Below are 15,172 nucleotides of genomic sequence, written 5' to 3' on the forward strand. Positions count from 1 at the left end.
AACTGAGCAAGAAGACAAGTACATTAGAGTGTCTAGTTTGAGAAACAGATGCCTCACAAGTCCTCAACTGGCAGCTTCATTAAATAGTACCCGCAAAACACCAGTTTCAATGTCAACAGTGAAGAGGTGACTCCGGGATGCTGGCCTTCTAGGCAGACTGGGCAAATAAAATAAAAAGAAAAGATTAAGAGGGGCAAAAGAACACAGACACTGGACAGAGGAACTCTCGAGTTTCAGAAGAAAGTTATTTGTCTCTGGCCATTATGAGCCTGTAATCGAACCCACAAATGCTGACGCTCCAGATACTCAACTAGTCTGAAGAAGGCCAGTTTTATTGCTTCTTTAGTCAGAACAACAGTTTTCAGTTTTCTAATGATCAATTAGCCTTTTAAAATGATGAACTTGGATTAGCTAACACAAGGGGCCATTGGAACACTTGAGTGATGGTTGCTGATAATGGGCCTCTGTACGCCTATGTAGATATTCCTTAAAAAATCTGCCGTTTCCAGCTACAAAGGTAATTTACAACATTAACAATGTCTACGCTGTATTTCTGATTAATTTGATGTTATTTTATTGGACAGAAAAAATCTAAGTGACCTCAAACTTTTGAACGGTAGTGTATAGATATATATATATATACACAGTACCAGTCAAAAGTTGACACACCTAGTAATTCAAGGGTTTTTCTTTATTTTGTACTGTTTTCTACATTGTAGAATATTAGTGAAGACATCAAAACTATTAAATTACACATATGATAAACAAATGAAAATATATTTTATATTCTTCAAAGTAGCCACCCTTTGCCTTGATGACAGCTTTGCACACTCTTTGCATTCTCTCAACCAGCTTCACCTGGAATGCTTTTCCAACAGTCTTGAAGGAGTTCCCACATATTCTGAGCAATAGTTGGTTGCTTTTCCTTCCCTCTGCGGTCCAAATCATCCCAAACCATCTCAATTGGGTTGAGGTCAGGTGATTGTGGAGGCCAGGTCATCTGATGCAGCACTCCATCACTCTCCTTCTTGGTCAACTAGCCCTTACACAGGCCGGAGGTGTGTTTAGTCATTGTCCTCTTGAAAAACAAATCATAGTCCCACTAAGTGCAAACCAGATGGGATGGTGCATTGCTGCAGAATGCTGTCGTAGCCGTGCTGGTTAAGTGTGCCTTGAATTCTAAATAATTCACAGACAGTGTCACTAGCAAAGTACCCCCACACCATCACACCTCCTCCTCCTCCATGCTTCACGGTGGGAACCACACATGCGCAGATCATCTGTTCAACTACTCTGCGTCTCACAAAGACACGTGGTTGGAACCAAAAATCTCTAATTTGGACTCATCAGACCAAAGGACAGATTTCCACCGGTCTAATGTCCATTGCTTGTGTTTCTTTGCCCAAGCAAGTATTTTCTTCTTATTGGTGTCCTTTAGTAGTGGTTTCTCTGCAGCAATTCAACCATGAAGACCTGATTCACGCAGTCTCCTCTGAACAGCTGATGTTGAGATGCGTCTGTTACTTGAACTCTGTGAAGCATTTATTTGGGCAGCAATCTGAGGTGCAGTCAACTCCAATTAACTTATCCTCTGCAGCAGAGATAACTCTGGGTCTTCCTTTCCTGTGGCTGTCCTCACGAGAGCCAGTTTCATCATAGCGCTTAATGATTTTTGTGACTGCACTTTAAGAAGCTTTCAAAGTTCTTGAAATGTTCCAGATTGACTGATCTTCATGTCTTCAAGCAATGATGGACTGTCGTTTCTCTTTGCTTATTTGAGCTGTTCTTGCCATAATATAGACTTGGTCTTTTCCCAAATAGTGCTATCTTCTGTATACCACCCCTACCTTGTCACAACAAAACTGATAGGCTCAAACGCATTAAGAAAGAAAGAAATTCCACAAATTAACTTTTTTTTAAGGCACACCTGTTAATTGAAATGCATTCCAGGTGACTACCTCATGAAGCTGGTTGAGAGAATGTCAAGAGTGTGCAAAGCTGTCATCAAGGCAAAGGGTGGCTACTTTGAAGAATCGCAAATATAAAATATATTTTAAATTAACACTTTTTTGGTTACTACATGATTCCATATGTGTTATTTCATAGTTTTGATGTCTTAACTAATATTTTACAATGTATAAAATAGCAAAAATAGAGAAATACCCTTGAATGAGTAAGTGTGTCCAAACTTTCGACTGGTACTGTATATCTATATTAATCTATAATTTCAATAAATTACACATAGGTTATCATACACATGGTAAACAATATCTCAAACCACAAGTTTCTGGTCTTTTGTAATGATATATTTTGTATTCACGAATCATGTCTATTGTCTTAGAACAGTCTAGAATCCTTCGTAAAGCTAATGCTTTCTGAATAAAGTCTGAAATCTCTACATGGTGTTAAGGTCAGAACTTCGGCATCAGTATTTTCACATCAGGTGAAAGGATCATACTCAGTGGAGTGGTAAAGGCGTGCAATAAAAGAAACGTACGGACTGCATGCAGTTGAGCAAATCCCTTGGGAAAAGAGTGCCATGTGAAAAGGCCAATCCCAAGTTGCTTGCTGTAGATACCCAACATGAAAATAAAACCTTTACTGACAGCTTAACTTTGTGTGTGTTAAAGACCTTTCTGCTTGGTTGCATATGGGATAATAATTGCATTATAATGGGTGAAGTATGGCTAGTTTTCATTCCACAAGATGTCCAAGAATATGCCCTAAACATTCCAAACATGCGTATGGCCCAGATCAGATTTGTCTGAAGCAGCACACGAGGCGGGAAGAGAGATGAGTGTTGGCTTTACACGCCATTCCTTATGTCAAAGGCCAAAAGAGCTTAAAAAAGTCCTCTTCACGGACACAGATGGACATGACACATGGCCAATAAGGTTGCCTGCCATTCCTCGTCCATCCCTCTCATTGGAGAAAGAAACAGACCAACAATATACAGCATGTTGTGGTACAGCTCAAGTCTGTGTATTATGTGTCCACACAGTGTTGTCCATACTGTATCAGTAAGGGGGATTACGCAGCACCTCAGCCTGGGAGAGGATTCTGGCTGAGCTGGGGACTTTCCAGGGGCACGGGCTAATCAGACCCTTTTGGTTCAGAGTATCCTGCTGAATGGCATTTGGAGAGGCCTGTGTGTGTTTTATACTCTTTTCCTCTGTTGTAGAGGCCTCATAATATTTTCTAGTCTTTCCCTCTTTTAAGGAAGCCCCTATGTATTTTTTGCTTGTCTGCTCTTTGCGTTTTTCCTTTTCTCCATCTTGAGGTTTACTCTTCTCTAGAGTAACTTTCCGAATATCTCTCCATGCCCCTGTCTCCATAGGGGTTGGCATGTGATGTCCTGCCTCTGTCCCCACTTTCTTTTCAATAATGACCTGGCCATGGGCAGCCTTGGTCTTTCCCGTTATCCCTTCTCTCTCCTGTGTGCTTTTCCTGCCCTTTGAATCTCCCCTTTTGCTGTTTTTGTTTTCATCAAAGGGCTCCTTGCTGGAAAGCTCCTTTGATGTGCTCTGCTGTACCTGCTGTTTTTTTACATGCAGCTGGCTCGAGGCTTCCTGTCTTTTTCGAGAAGACTTCTTGGGGCTGGGTGACCAACTTCCTTTCTGGCAGTGGGACTTCCTGTTCTTGCTTGGCTCTGCTTCCTGTCCCTTCCTCTCAGACTTTTTGGGACTCTGTGAGTGCTCTTTGGCTTTAGAGAATGTTTCACCTGTTTTCTTTGGGCTGCTGGGCTCCTTGGGGTCTTTAGACCTGGTATGACCTGGTTTGACCTTATAGAGGTTGATCTGCTCAGGGGTGATGGGAGAGAGCCTGTCAGCCTGCCTGTCTGCCCACTCTCCATTCCACTCTACTGAGCCAGTGCCCCTGCTGCACTGGGGGTGGAGCGTTCGGTGGGACAGGGAGTTCCAGTCAGGGGTCTCACTGGTGAAAGAGGAGGAACCTGAGGTGAAGGTGCAGGTGGAGAATGGAGAAGCGAGAGGGGATGTCTCTGAGACAAGCGCCTCTCTAGGAAAGCTTGTGGATGAAGTGACAGTTGAATCCAATTTACCTAGAAGTAAAATAAGTGATTACATAGATGTAAAATATTTATAGAGTGGCTCACAGATCCTTATGAAAATAACAAGTAACGTACAAGAGCAAAATTCAGATGAACTAGTTTAGACAGAAGAAAAGGAGGAATCAAGAAGGAAATGATAGGAATTACCAAGGTAAAAGAGGACAGGCCAGTAAAAACAGTGAAGTGGTTAGTGGTGGTGCTCGTTTGAGTAATAGCACACAGTAGAGGGGACGCAATCACCTGCAACAGGGGGAGGAGAGGAAGTGCCAAGAGTAAGCAGTTATATATAGACAGCAGAGGACTCCATTCATGAAACATCCCCAACACAGTTAGGCACTCAGTTTGGGTGACATTTCACATTAAGGGTACAGTACTTTAATTAACATAAATTAATGAAGTAGCCAACAGAGATAGCTAAATCATTAATTAATGTGTTTACAAGGCATTGCTGCGTCAGTTCATGTTAATTAGCGCACCCTTGTTAAATGCTAGTAACATGTTATAACTCGCAACAACAAACAAGGATATTCAAACACCCTGCATCTCATCCCACAAAAAAGGTAAATATTATCTTCTAGATCTAGACTTCTGTGTGTACTTACTGTTGTCTTGTACCAGACCCTGCCCTGGCCTTAACAGGAGCAGCACTTTGCTGCCTCCAGCCTGGATCAGCTCAATGGCGCGGGTATGGGTGATCCCCTGGGTCGGCTCTCCATTGATCTCCACTACCTGATCCCCCACCTGCTCATACAGGCACAATCTAGATGATCAACTCCTCAATGGCAACAAAATATGTAATTAGTCTTTTAAGACATGACAGAATCTTGATATCATGAATAGTCTAGTAACAGTCATTTGTGTGGATGTTTCCTAAGGCACCGGGGGTCAGACTTACATGGATCCTGCTGTCCAGCAGAGCAGGCCCCTCCTCAGCCAGTCTCAGGATGTACAGGCCCATGTTGTACTCTGTCCCTCCCCTCAGACTGAAGCCAAAACCCCGGGACCCCCGGTCCAGCTCCACCGTGATACAGCCCTGCGTGGCGCATGCGTACACACACACATATGTACACACACACGCAAGCATGCAAACACAGACACTCACATGCACGTAAGCACATGCACTCACACACACGCACGCATATGAACACACACACAAGCACACACACAAGCACGTACACACACGTTATAACTTAAGTTATAACTTAGTGCAGTTTTTTTCTGAGTCATATATTATTTGATTGATGTCAAATCTCTAAAACAGCAGATAACAACAATGACAGTAATAATGGTATGAGCCTTGCCTGTCTGGGGCCTGTAACACACATTGTTCCCTGTTCGCTCAGAGGCAGAGTTTTGTAGTCGGCCCAGGTGACTCCCTCCCTCTTCTCCTCCTCCAGATCTAGGTTATAACTAGAACAGACAACAGCATTCAGTAACATTATGTTATATCTTCAATAATGTACAGCAGTGTCTCTGCTGGGGGCACAGAGAACAAAGCAATTTGAATCATTAAGATGTTGTGTCAGACATAAGTCTCTGGGTTGTTCTGCTAAATGCTGAAGCAGAGGTTTAATCCGTGTCTTGGTGTAGTAGTGAGATCAGGACCTTACCGCTCGTCATGCATAGCTGACCTCTGACCCATAGCTCTGTGATGAGGGGCGGGGCTCTGCTTGGCTGAGCTGGCACCAGAGGGAGGGCCCTTGTATTCTGGAACAGACAAATACAAGTCACAACATTATGATAACACAAACACAAAACAACCATCCCACACAGAGATCATTGGTATATGACTGGGAATACTAGGGAAACCAACACAGTCCCATCCCATGGGTGACACTTCTGGTGAAGCTTACCGTCCTCGGGAACCACAGTAAGGGTGACAGCATTGCCAGCATCCTTGATGAGCTGAACGATGTCATTGTGAGACAGCCCCACGATGGACCGCCCGTTGACCGCTGAGATGCGGTCGCCTACATTCAGCAGGCCACAGCGGTCAGTGGGGCTGCCTTCGATGATGCGTCCGATCTTATGAGGGATCACTGCAAACAGAGAGATATCTAATAATAACACACCCATCCCACCTGATGGATTCAGTCAGAAATATACAAAGGTATTTAAGGGACTATATTACTCAATAGTAAAGAAGTAATAATCTTTTCACAGGAAGAACCTTCAAACTCTGTTCCCGGATAATTTGGGTGATGATGCTATAGAGGAGAGTGGTGTGTGTGTGGTTGTGTCTGGGATAAGCAGTGCTAATGTTGGACATCGGGTCCATTCTCACCCCCTAGCGGGGGCTTGCTCTTGGAGGTGAGGATGACGAAGCCGAAGCCCTCGCTGTCCTTGCGGTGGAGGGTGATGTCGAAGGACTCGTGGTCCAGCACACTGGGCATCTGGATACGAGGGAGTCTGGGGGAGCCGTTCACCAACACTGGAGCCATGTGGAGCCCTGCCTCCTCCTCAGTCATATCTGATTGAAAATTGCATGGAGAGTATAGATTGAAATGCAGTATCAAATACATAGATGGCGTGTGTGTACTGTATGCAAGTGTGTGTGTGTGTTAGAGATCAAGGTGTAGAGGTTCCAGGCAGTCAGTGAGTGCTCACCTCTGTAGATGACTTTCCGACGCACGGTCAGCATGACCTGACCATTGCGGGCAGCGTTAGTCATCAGGTCCAGAACCTGCTTGTGGGAACGGCCCTTGACCATGATTCCATCGATGCCTATGAGCTCATCACCAGCCCTCAGGCGTCCATCCTTCTCAGCTGCACCAAGGTGCACGATGGCACCAATATACACCTGTCAGAGAGAGTTACACTTTGAGTCAGAAACACTGTCCATAGAAGACACAGTAGGCAATAGGCTTTCCTGGGTGTTGAAAATTAACAAAGATAATCTAACAGGGAGGAAGTTCATACTTCGGTACTCACTGGCTGCTCTGGACCTTCTCCTCCCAGAACACGGAAGCCAAAGCCAGTCTCCTGGTCCCTCTTGATGAACACATCCAGGTCTTTGGTGTGAGGCTCTGTGGACAGGGGTTACTGTGGTTAGATAGGGTATCATAGAGGTGAGCACCACCCAATCATCTGGTCAGCAGGGTGAACTGCTGACAGGCTTATCTTGCAGCTCACATTGATACTGTATTCACAAATGTAGGATGACCCTTAACAGATGGTCACGAACTTACAAATGAAACACTGGCATCCATTACAGAGCTATGGATGGAATAACTGAGCATAGGAGTACTAGGCCTCCTCAGTCTGTATGTGTTGCTATAGTATGTGCACTCACGCTTGCTCTCCAGCAGGGCCTTGGACTTGAGGTACATCTCTGTGGCGTCTCGTTTGGGGGAGTTGTTGCGCAGGGTTGAAGTGCTGGAGTGGAAAGGGAGGGCCTGGGGGACAGAGTCTGTGACACAGTCCAGAGTCTCTGTGCTAGATGTAATTTCCTGCCTCTGATGGGGCCACAGACAGCGCAATTAGAGCACATTAAAGACCACACAGTCTATGTACATCACATTACCCAGACACATAGCACAGGATGTAATGGTGATTGAATACTAAAGGAACGAAAGGTCATTCCACCGCAGGCTCAATAGTAAACCAAAGGCCGATGGAATTTTGAATGTAATTTACCATTCACAGGCTAAAAAAAGGGTTCCCTATGGCGCTGACAGGCCTCTACTGTTGAAAAGGCTAGCTTCATCTAAAGCTGTCATACTAATATACAATATTATCTAAATAGGCTATGTGCTTCATTACCATTGAAATCCCCAGACAAAAAAAGGAATGCTGAATAGAAGTAATTAGGACCATTTTCAAAGCAAACATAATCAATATTCAAATGTATAGTTATCATTTAATGTGATGCATTGGGGCTTGCTGGTTAACTGCTTTCCACTCAAGGACAAAAGACTTTCATAAGAAAATGGGGGATAAGCGTCTGGGCACACAATAGTAAAACACAGAGTATTATAAAAGTGTTTTCTTTTACTCACAGGTTTCAGGCTCTTCACAGGAGATGTCTGACCTGTGAAAAACACAAGGAAGAGTCATGGGAAGATTTTTAAAAAAAGTACTAATGAGACATCAACCAGTAGATGGCACTGTCTACCTAACAGAGAACGAGAGCGGTCAAGGAATAATAGTTTCAATAGTCTAGACTCGGGAGGTTTAAAACAGTGTTGTAGCCTAATCCATCAAGAAGTATGACATCACTGTGTTATTAAAGATAAATAGGAGATATGTACATTTGAGAGAGGGGACCTACATGAGAGAGGACTAGCATAGTGAGCGAGACAGAGAGAGACAGAGAGAGTCATGCATAAAATCCAATGAACAATAATGTTAACTGTACAGTACACACACATGTTCCATCTCTCACGCTCAGATTGTTCCCACTGTTAATATAGCTCCAGCATTAAATTGATTCATGAGCATGCACCTCTCTGGAAGCCTAAAGGGGATGACGGTTCAGTCTGAAAAGTGTGATAGGGTTTATGGACCCTGATGTAACCAGGAGATCTAGCTCAATTATTTTGTTCCGATGTGAAGAATCTAACCCAAGGACTGTCATCAAGAACATATAAGATGATGAGATGAATTCAGTATCTTCACTCGCTCTTTCAATTCAATTCAAAGGGCTTTATTGGCATGGGAAACATATTTTTACATTGCCAAAGCAAGTGAAATAGATAATAAACAAAAGTCAAATAAATAATAAAAATTAACAGTAAACTTTACACACAAAAGTTCCAAAAGAATAAAGACATTTCAAATGTCTTATGTCTATATACAGTGTTGTAATGATGTGCAAATAGTTAAAAGTACAAAAGGGAAAATAAGTAAACATAAATATAGGTTGTATTTACAATGGTGTTTGTTCTTCACTGGTTGCCCTTTTCTTGTGGCAACAAGTCACACATGTTGCTGCTGTGATTGCACACTGTGGTATTTGACCCAATAGATATGTGAGTTTATTAAAAGTATGTGTCTCTAATATGGTCATACATTGGCAGGAGGTTAGGATGTGCAGCTCAGTTTCCACCTCGTTTTGTGGGCAAGCCTGTCTTCTCTTGAGAGCCAGGTCTGCCTTTGGAGGCCTTTCTCAATAGCAAGGCTATGCTAACTGAGTCTGTACATAGTCAAAGATTTACTTAATTTTTGGTCAGTCACTGTGGTCAGGTATTGCTAGTTTGCAATTGCGCTAACTCTAGTTAGCAACTTCCTTCAAACTGCACGCAGAGACATAAATATGTATCCACAAGTTCATCTGACTATGGGGAAGCAGAAAAAATACTTTATTGTCAAAATCCCGAAGTGTCCATTTAAAGGGCCAAGGATATAGAAGCATGCAGAAATTCTCCGTGCCTCCGTGCCTCCGATGATGATCAAAGCAAATCCGAGCTCATCGACTTGTGTACCATTTCCCCAGGGCAACTGGAGATGGATGTGTGAGACGTTTGAAGGGTGCTTTCCCCTCCCTCTCTCCCCAGGAGCAGAGCAGACAGAGACCCGTGCTTATGCAACTTCCCTTCCCAGGCCTGCAACAGACTGCAGTATGAATGCCTGACAGAGAGCCTTAGTAGAAGCTGTGAAGCAGCCTGAAGAGATACAGTATATATCCTGTACAGGGAGATGTGGTAGAGATCTGTGCATACAGAGAGGTGTTTATGGGAATATGTGAAAAGTATATTTGACAGGAGAGTTGGGTTGCATAGGGTTACTCTACAATTGTCATTACTATGTGATAATTTATGCCAAAAAGGCAACAGTCCCTCATGTGTTCACCTATTGCAGGCATAGTGACATCACCAAGATACCATACCATAGTGTGTGTACATGAGTGGTAGTTGATCCGATCTCTCACCTCCTAGTATCAGCACATTGACCTGACTCACCAAGGACACTGAAGGTAACATTGAGAAATCACTGTATCACACTAATGCTGCGGCAACAGTGATGTCGCAGCAGTAGGAACAGGCATAGTGTTGGTGTTATGTAACCACAAGGCAGTGTTAATAAGACACTGTGACTCACCTCCTCTGAGCACCAGCACGTTGACCTCGCTCCCCACCTGTAGGTCTTTGAGGATGTCCACCACCTGGGCGTGGCTCAGAGTCTGAACATTCTGACGGTTGATCTCCTTGATCACGTCCCCTTTAAGCAGGCCGCGGCACCACTGGGCGTCTAGGATCATCTTCACCTTCTGGCCAAGGGGACAGTCTGCGATGGCAAAGCCAAACCCTCCCGGGCCCTTTACCAGGGGCACGCTCACCAGCTCGGGCTGCAGCAGGCCTGTTCCCCCCTGCTCAGAGAGCCTCCCGTTGGGCAGCGCGGCCACCATGGGCCGTCCACTGGCGTCGGTGGTGACGTAGTGGAGCTCCTGGGAGGAGCCGTGCAGCACGTCGCCCTTCACCAGCAGGGGCTGGCCATTGATGAGGGGCACGGCAGTCACCACCTCGCCCCCCTGCAGGGGCGGAGGAGGTGGGGGAGGGGGGTTCTCGGTGTCCTCCGCCACGTCTGGGGGCAGCGGGTAGCCGCGGCACAGCACCATATCAACATACTGACTTACTGGGATGGACTGGAACATCTGCACCACCTCAGGGTGGGTCTTCCCCAGCACACATTTCCCGTTGATCTCCACGATCACATCGCCTGGCGGGGAAAACCACAGAGGGAGAGAAAGGAGAGGAGAGAAAGGAAGAAGAGAGAAGGGTTGGAGAGAAGAAACAAGCCAAAGCAAACAGTGAGAATATACAGACATATCCATGGGCAATGTAATGATTGTTATGGCAATATAATAGCTTGATAGCTAGATGAGTGGCCTGTTGGTGACGGACTGAATTGACCATTCGCTAAGCCCAGCCCAGAATTGTGGGCAACCAATCGCAGAGCTCCAATGGATAGCAACTGTCGCGGAGTCCGAAACCTCCCACAGGCTCACGTTTAAATTGCATGATAGCCAGTGAGGGCTATACCAAAAACGGAGTTTTATTCAAAATATAAATGTTTAAATGGCTAAATAATTTAACAGTGCACCAGGAGTACTTGCTATTGTGATTCCTGAAATGCAGAGCCTGTTATACTTTTGCTACATTGTTTGTTAGCTCAGCAGTTTAGCTAGCTCTCAGTCTCCTTAAATAAAATAGTCCTTTAGCAGACCCTCTTATCCAGAGTGACTTACAGGAACAATTAGGGTTAAGTACTTTGCTTAAGGGTATATCAACCAATTTTTCACTGAGTCGGCTCAGGGAGTCGAACCAGCGACCTTTCGGTTACTGGCCCAACGCGCTTAACTACTAGAATACCTGCCGCCCATTGACCACCAAACGTTGCCAACACTAGCTAGCTAGCCACATAATATAGCTAACTTGTTTTCTCAAAATGTATGTTAGCTAGCTAGCTAAGTTAGCAATGATGTGAATACTCCCATCTGCTGTCAACATCAGGATACAATTTGAGAGTACTACAGTCAACTCCATCAGTGATTATAGCTTTGACTGCAAGCTGAGAGTGAATTCAGAGCCATTCGGTGGCAACTAAACTAGCTACAAACATAATTTTACCAGGTTTCTGTGTAGCAATTGTAATGACAGTCCACCACAACATACCCAAGAGTTTCCTGATTAGCAAGTGGAAGTATGTGTTTCATTTCCTTGTGTATTAGAAACACAGTTTGAGATCATTGTGATAGTTGCCACCCCATCTTTTCTTCACGTTCATTCATCCTCCCATCTCTCCCAATCAGAGGTTTGGCTCAATTCAGAATTGAATTGAGAATGCCTCAAATTTCTATTAAATTCTTGAATTTGAATTGAAGTAGTTAATAGGATACAGAAATGCAATTTGAATTTGAATGAAAGGAAATGTAATATATAAACATATAATATATTGAATTCAGTGAAATTCAAATGCCTCTTCTATTCTATATTAGGTGTAGTCTATACAAATATTAAATCAAATTGTATTAGTCACATACATATATCGCGGGTGTAGTGAAATGCTTATGTCCCTATCTCCAACATTACATTAATGCCTAACAATACCTAACAATACATGCAAATACCAAAAATCTAAAGAAAGGAATCAAGAAATATAGAAATATTAGAACGAGCAATGTCAGAGTCCGTGATATAAATATATATGTATATGATGGTGTGTATAGACATTATGGACAGTATATGACAAGATAAGGTGTGTCCAGCATTAGTTATAGAGGATGAGCCTTGACAAGAATACAGTATATGCATAGGAAGTGGGTAAAACAGTATGCAAACATTATTAAAGTGATCAGTGTTCAATGACAATGTACATAGGGCAGCAGTCTCTAAGATTCAGGTTTGACTGGGTTGTAGCCGGCTAGTAACAGTGACTAAAGTTCAGGGCAGTGTACTTGGGCGGAGGCCAGCTAGTAGTGACTATTTAACTGTCTGATGGCCTGGAAATAGAAGCTGTTTTTCAGTTTCTTGGTGCCAGCTTTGAATGACCAGTACTGTCTCTGCCTTCTAGATGGTAGCGGGTGAAGAGGCTGGTACTTGGGTGGCTGAAGTCCTTGATGGTCTTCTTGGCCTTCCTGTAACACCGGGTGCTGTAGATGTCCTGGAGAGCAGGCAGTGTGCTCCCGGTGATGCATTGGGCTGACCACACCACCCTCTGGAGGGCCTGTGTTTTCCATACCAGACGGTGATACAGCCCGACAGGAAGCTCTCAATAGTATATCTGTAGAAGTTCGTGAGGATCTCAAGGGCCAAGACACATTTCTTCAGCCTCCTGAGGTTGAAGAGGCGCTATTGCTATTGTGCCTTCTTCACCATACTCTCTGTGTGGATGGACCATTTCAGGTTGTCAGTGATGTGCACACAGAGGAACTTGAAGCTTTTCAGCCTTTTCACTGCGGCCTGTTGATGTGGATCAAGCCATGCTCCCTCTGCTATATCCTGAAGGCCACGATCAGCTCCTTCATTTTGTTGACGTTGATGGAGAGGTTATTTTCCTGGCACCACTCCACCAGGGCCCTCACCTCCTCCCTTGTACATTAAACATATTGTACTGTAAAGATCTTGTACATAAAACATCAAACATGTTGTTATATCAAATATTGTTTACATGTTTTTATTAAATTAATGATCAAGGGAAACAACCTGTATGCTATTATATCTCATTTATCACTTACATTTTGTTTAAAATGGGGGAAGTACTACATTTCCCAGAGTGCACATTAGTTTAACCCTCAAGTTGACCCTGAGGCCTTCAAAACGAAGCCAAACAAATTAAATGATTGGTGGGACTGGAGCAGAAGGTGGATTTCTGAGGAGGAATGAAGGTGGAAAAAGAGTAAGAAGAGGTTGAAGAGAATTATTAAAGCAGAGGGTGAAGTTAAGTTTGAGGAAGATGGCGATAAAAATGGAGATGGGCTGTCGAAGAAGATTGGTGTCAAGTGCAAACAAAGTGAGCCGAGCGCCAGACCGAGTTCTGGAGGTGAATTGGAAGTGAATGAGGGCTAGCTAAGTGAGGTGGAAGGCGTGCTGAAGAGCTCTGAACCTGAGCCTGGCATTGATGGACGTGATAAAGAAGAATCTGGTCCAGTAGGAGTGAAATTTTTTGAGAAAGTGGATTCTTGCCTTTTGGCAGATCCGTTTGTGGTTTCAGGGTGGGTGGGAAAGGAGTTGGCTGCAGTTGAATCAGTCAAAGTAACCTGTAGTGGACTTCTGATATTTGTTTGTGCTCCATGTCACACCACTTGGATTGAGATCTGTTTCTTGTTTTGTGCTTAGGAATATGGCACCATTGAAAGGAGTGATTGAAGTTGAAGATTCCTGGTGTTTGTGACGCAGCAAGTGGTGAGCGTGGTGAAACAGACTCACTGTCAGTCCTTTTGAATTTTTACCTTTTAGTCTGAGTTTTTACCTGACAAAGTCATGTTTGGATATATCAGTTATGCTATTAGAGATTTTGTACTGAATCCACTTCGCTGTTTCAGTTGCAATGTTTATGGTCATGTTGCAGCAGTGTATAGGAGGGAGATTCCAAGATGTGGGAAGTGTGCAGGAGGGCATGGGACAGAGGACTGGGTAGTTTTGATGGATACAATTATGTGTGTCAACTGTAGGTGTGCCCATGTTGCTGGGAATCGGAGGTGTCCGGTACAAGAGCGGCAGTTTGAGGTGGCCAGAGTAAGAATAGTGCAGAAGGTGTCGTATGCTGAGGCAGTGAAGAAAGTAGAGATGGATGGATGAAGGGTGAGGGGATCTGGAGAGGATCCCTGTGAGTAGTAGATCTGTGCCAGCACAGAGGGATAGGCCAATGACTGATATATGCTTCAGTAAGGTTGGATTCTTAGCATTCACAGCAATGGTTATCAACTGAGAACGTAAATCACAGTTGTGGTGGCAGCTGCAAAGTAGTATTTGGGTATACAAGATTTAACTTCAGAAGAGTTACAGGGTGTGTTGAGTGGTGATGTCCCATCCTCTTAGGTCGCTGGCAGGAGCAGATAGGGTCAAAGTAGTGGAATGGGGTAGTGGGTTTTTAATTATTATTTAGTGGTATATATTTTGGTATCACAAATGTAACGTGATTGACTAAACACTACCGCACAATAGGTTGCGGCATGCACAAACAAAATGTACGAATGCCATGGTACCAAAGAAGAAGAAGAACTGATTGGTGGAAATAAAAATGGCTATTCTAAGCACTAAGGTTAAGATAGTATATTAACATTGTTTCCAGAGAAAAGTGATATATTCTTTGGTATCTGAAAGTGTGACCTGTCAGATTCAATGAAATTCTCATATTTTATGACTGAGTGGAATTTCTTTGAATTGCACTTTGAATTAAATTCTACTTCCTGCCACTCAAACTAAAATTCTACATCTTGTGGAGTGTGGTCAATTCAAATTTTAACTCATGAGTTGAATGGGAGTCAATTCCATAATTTTATGAATTGAGCCCAACCTTGCTCCCCATCCCTTTCATATTCTGTCCTCCTTACCTTCTTCCTCCCTGCCTATTCCCTCTCTCCTCTGCTCCCTCTCTCCATTGTTCTAACAGACTTCAATTTGCGGTGCTTCTAGCCAGGCAAATCATTATTGCATGTAGGTG

General features: G+C 43.8%; 1 protein-coding gene across 1 annotated transcript in view; it reads right to left on the reverse strand.

Moving 5' to 3' along the window:
* Positions 1-2,152: 2,152 nt before the first annotated feature.
* The window catches only part of LOC110494466 (membrane-associated guanylate kinase, WW and PDZ domain-containing protein 3), a 61,830-nt gene continuing 48,810 nt past the window's right edge, over positions 2,153-15,172 (reverse strand). The window contains exons 10-21 of the mRNA XM_036948431.1: positions 10,109-10,726; positions 8,068-8,099; positions 7,362-7,524; positions 7,001-7,095; positions 6,677-6,869; positions 6,354-6,539; positions 5,923-6,108; positions 5,680-5,776; positions 5,348-5,479; positions 4,965-5,229; positions 4,672-4,810; positions 2,153-4,060 (exon numbers count right to left, since the gene is read on the reverse strand). Of these exons, the coding sequence (XP_036804326.1) occupies positions 3,018-4,060; positions 4,672-4,810; positions 4,965-5,229; positions 5,348-5,479; positions 5,680-5,776; positions 5,923-6,108; positions 6,354-6,539; positions 6,677-6,869; positions 7,001-7,095; positions 7,362-7,524; positions 8,068-8,099; positions 10,109-10,726 (3,149 nt within the window). The 3' untranslated portion in view covers positions 2,153-3,017. The remainder of the gene's footprint in view (positions 4,061-4,671; positions 4,811-4,964; positions 5,230-5,347; positions 5,480-5,679; positions 5,777-5,922; positions 6,109-6,353; positions 6,540-6,676; positions 6,870-7,000; positions 7,096-7,361; positions 7,525-8,067; positions 8,100-10,108; positions 10,727-15,172) is intronic.

The sequence above is a fragment of the Oncorhynchus mykiss genome, chromosome 17, assembly GCF_013265735.2.
Source record: "Oncorhynchus mykiss isolate Arlee chromosome 17, USDA_OmykA_1.1, whole genome shotgun sequence".
NCBI classification, from domain to species: Eukaryota; Metazoa; Chordata; class Actinopteri; order Salmoniformes; family Salmonidae; genus Oncorhynchus; species Oncorhynchus mykiss.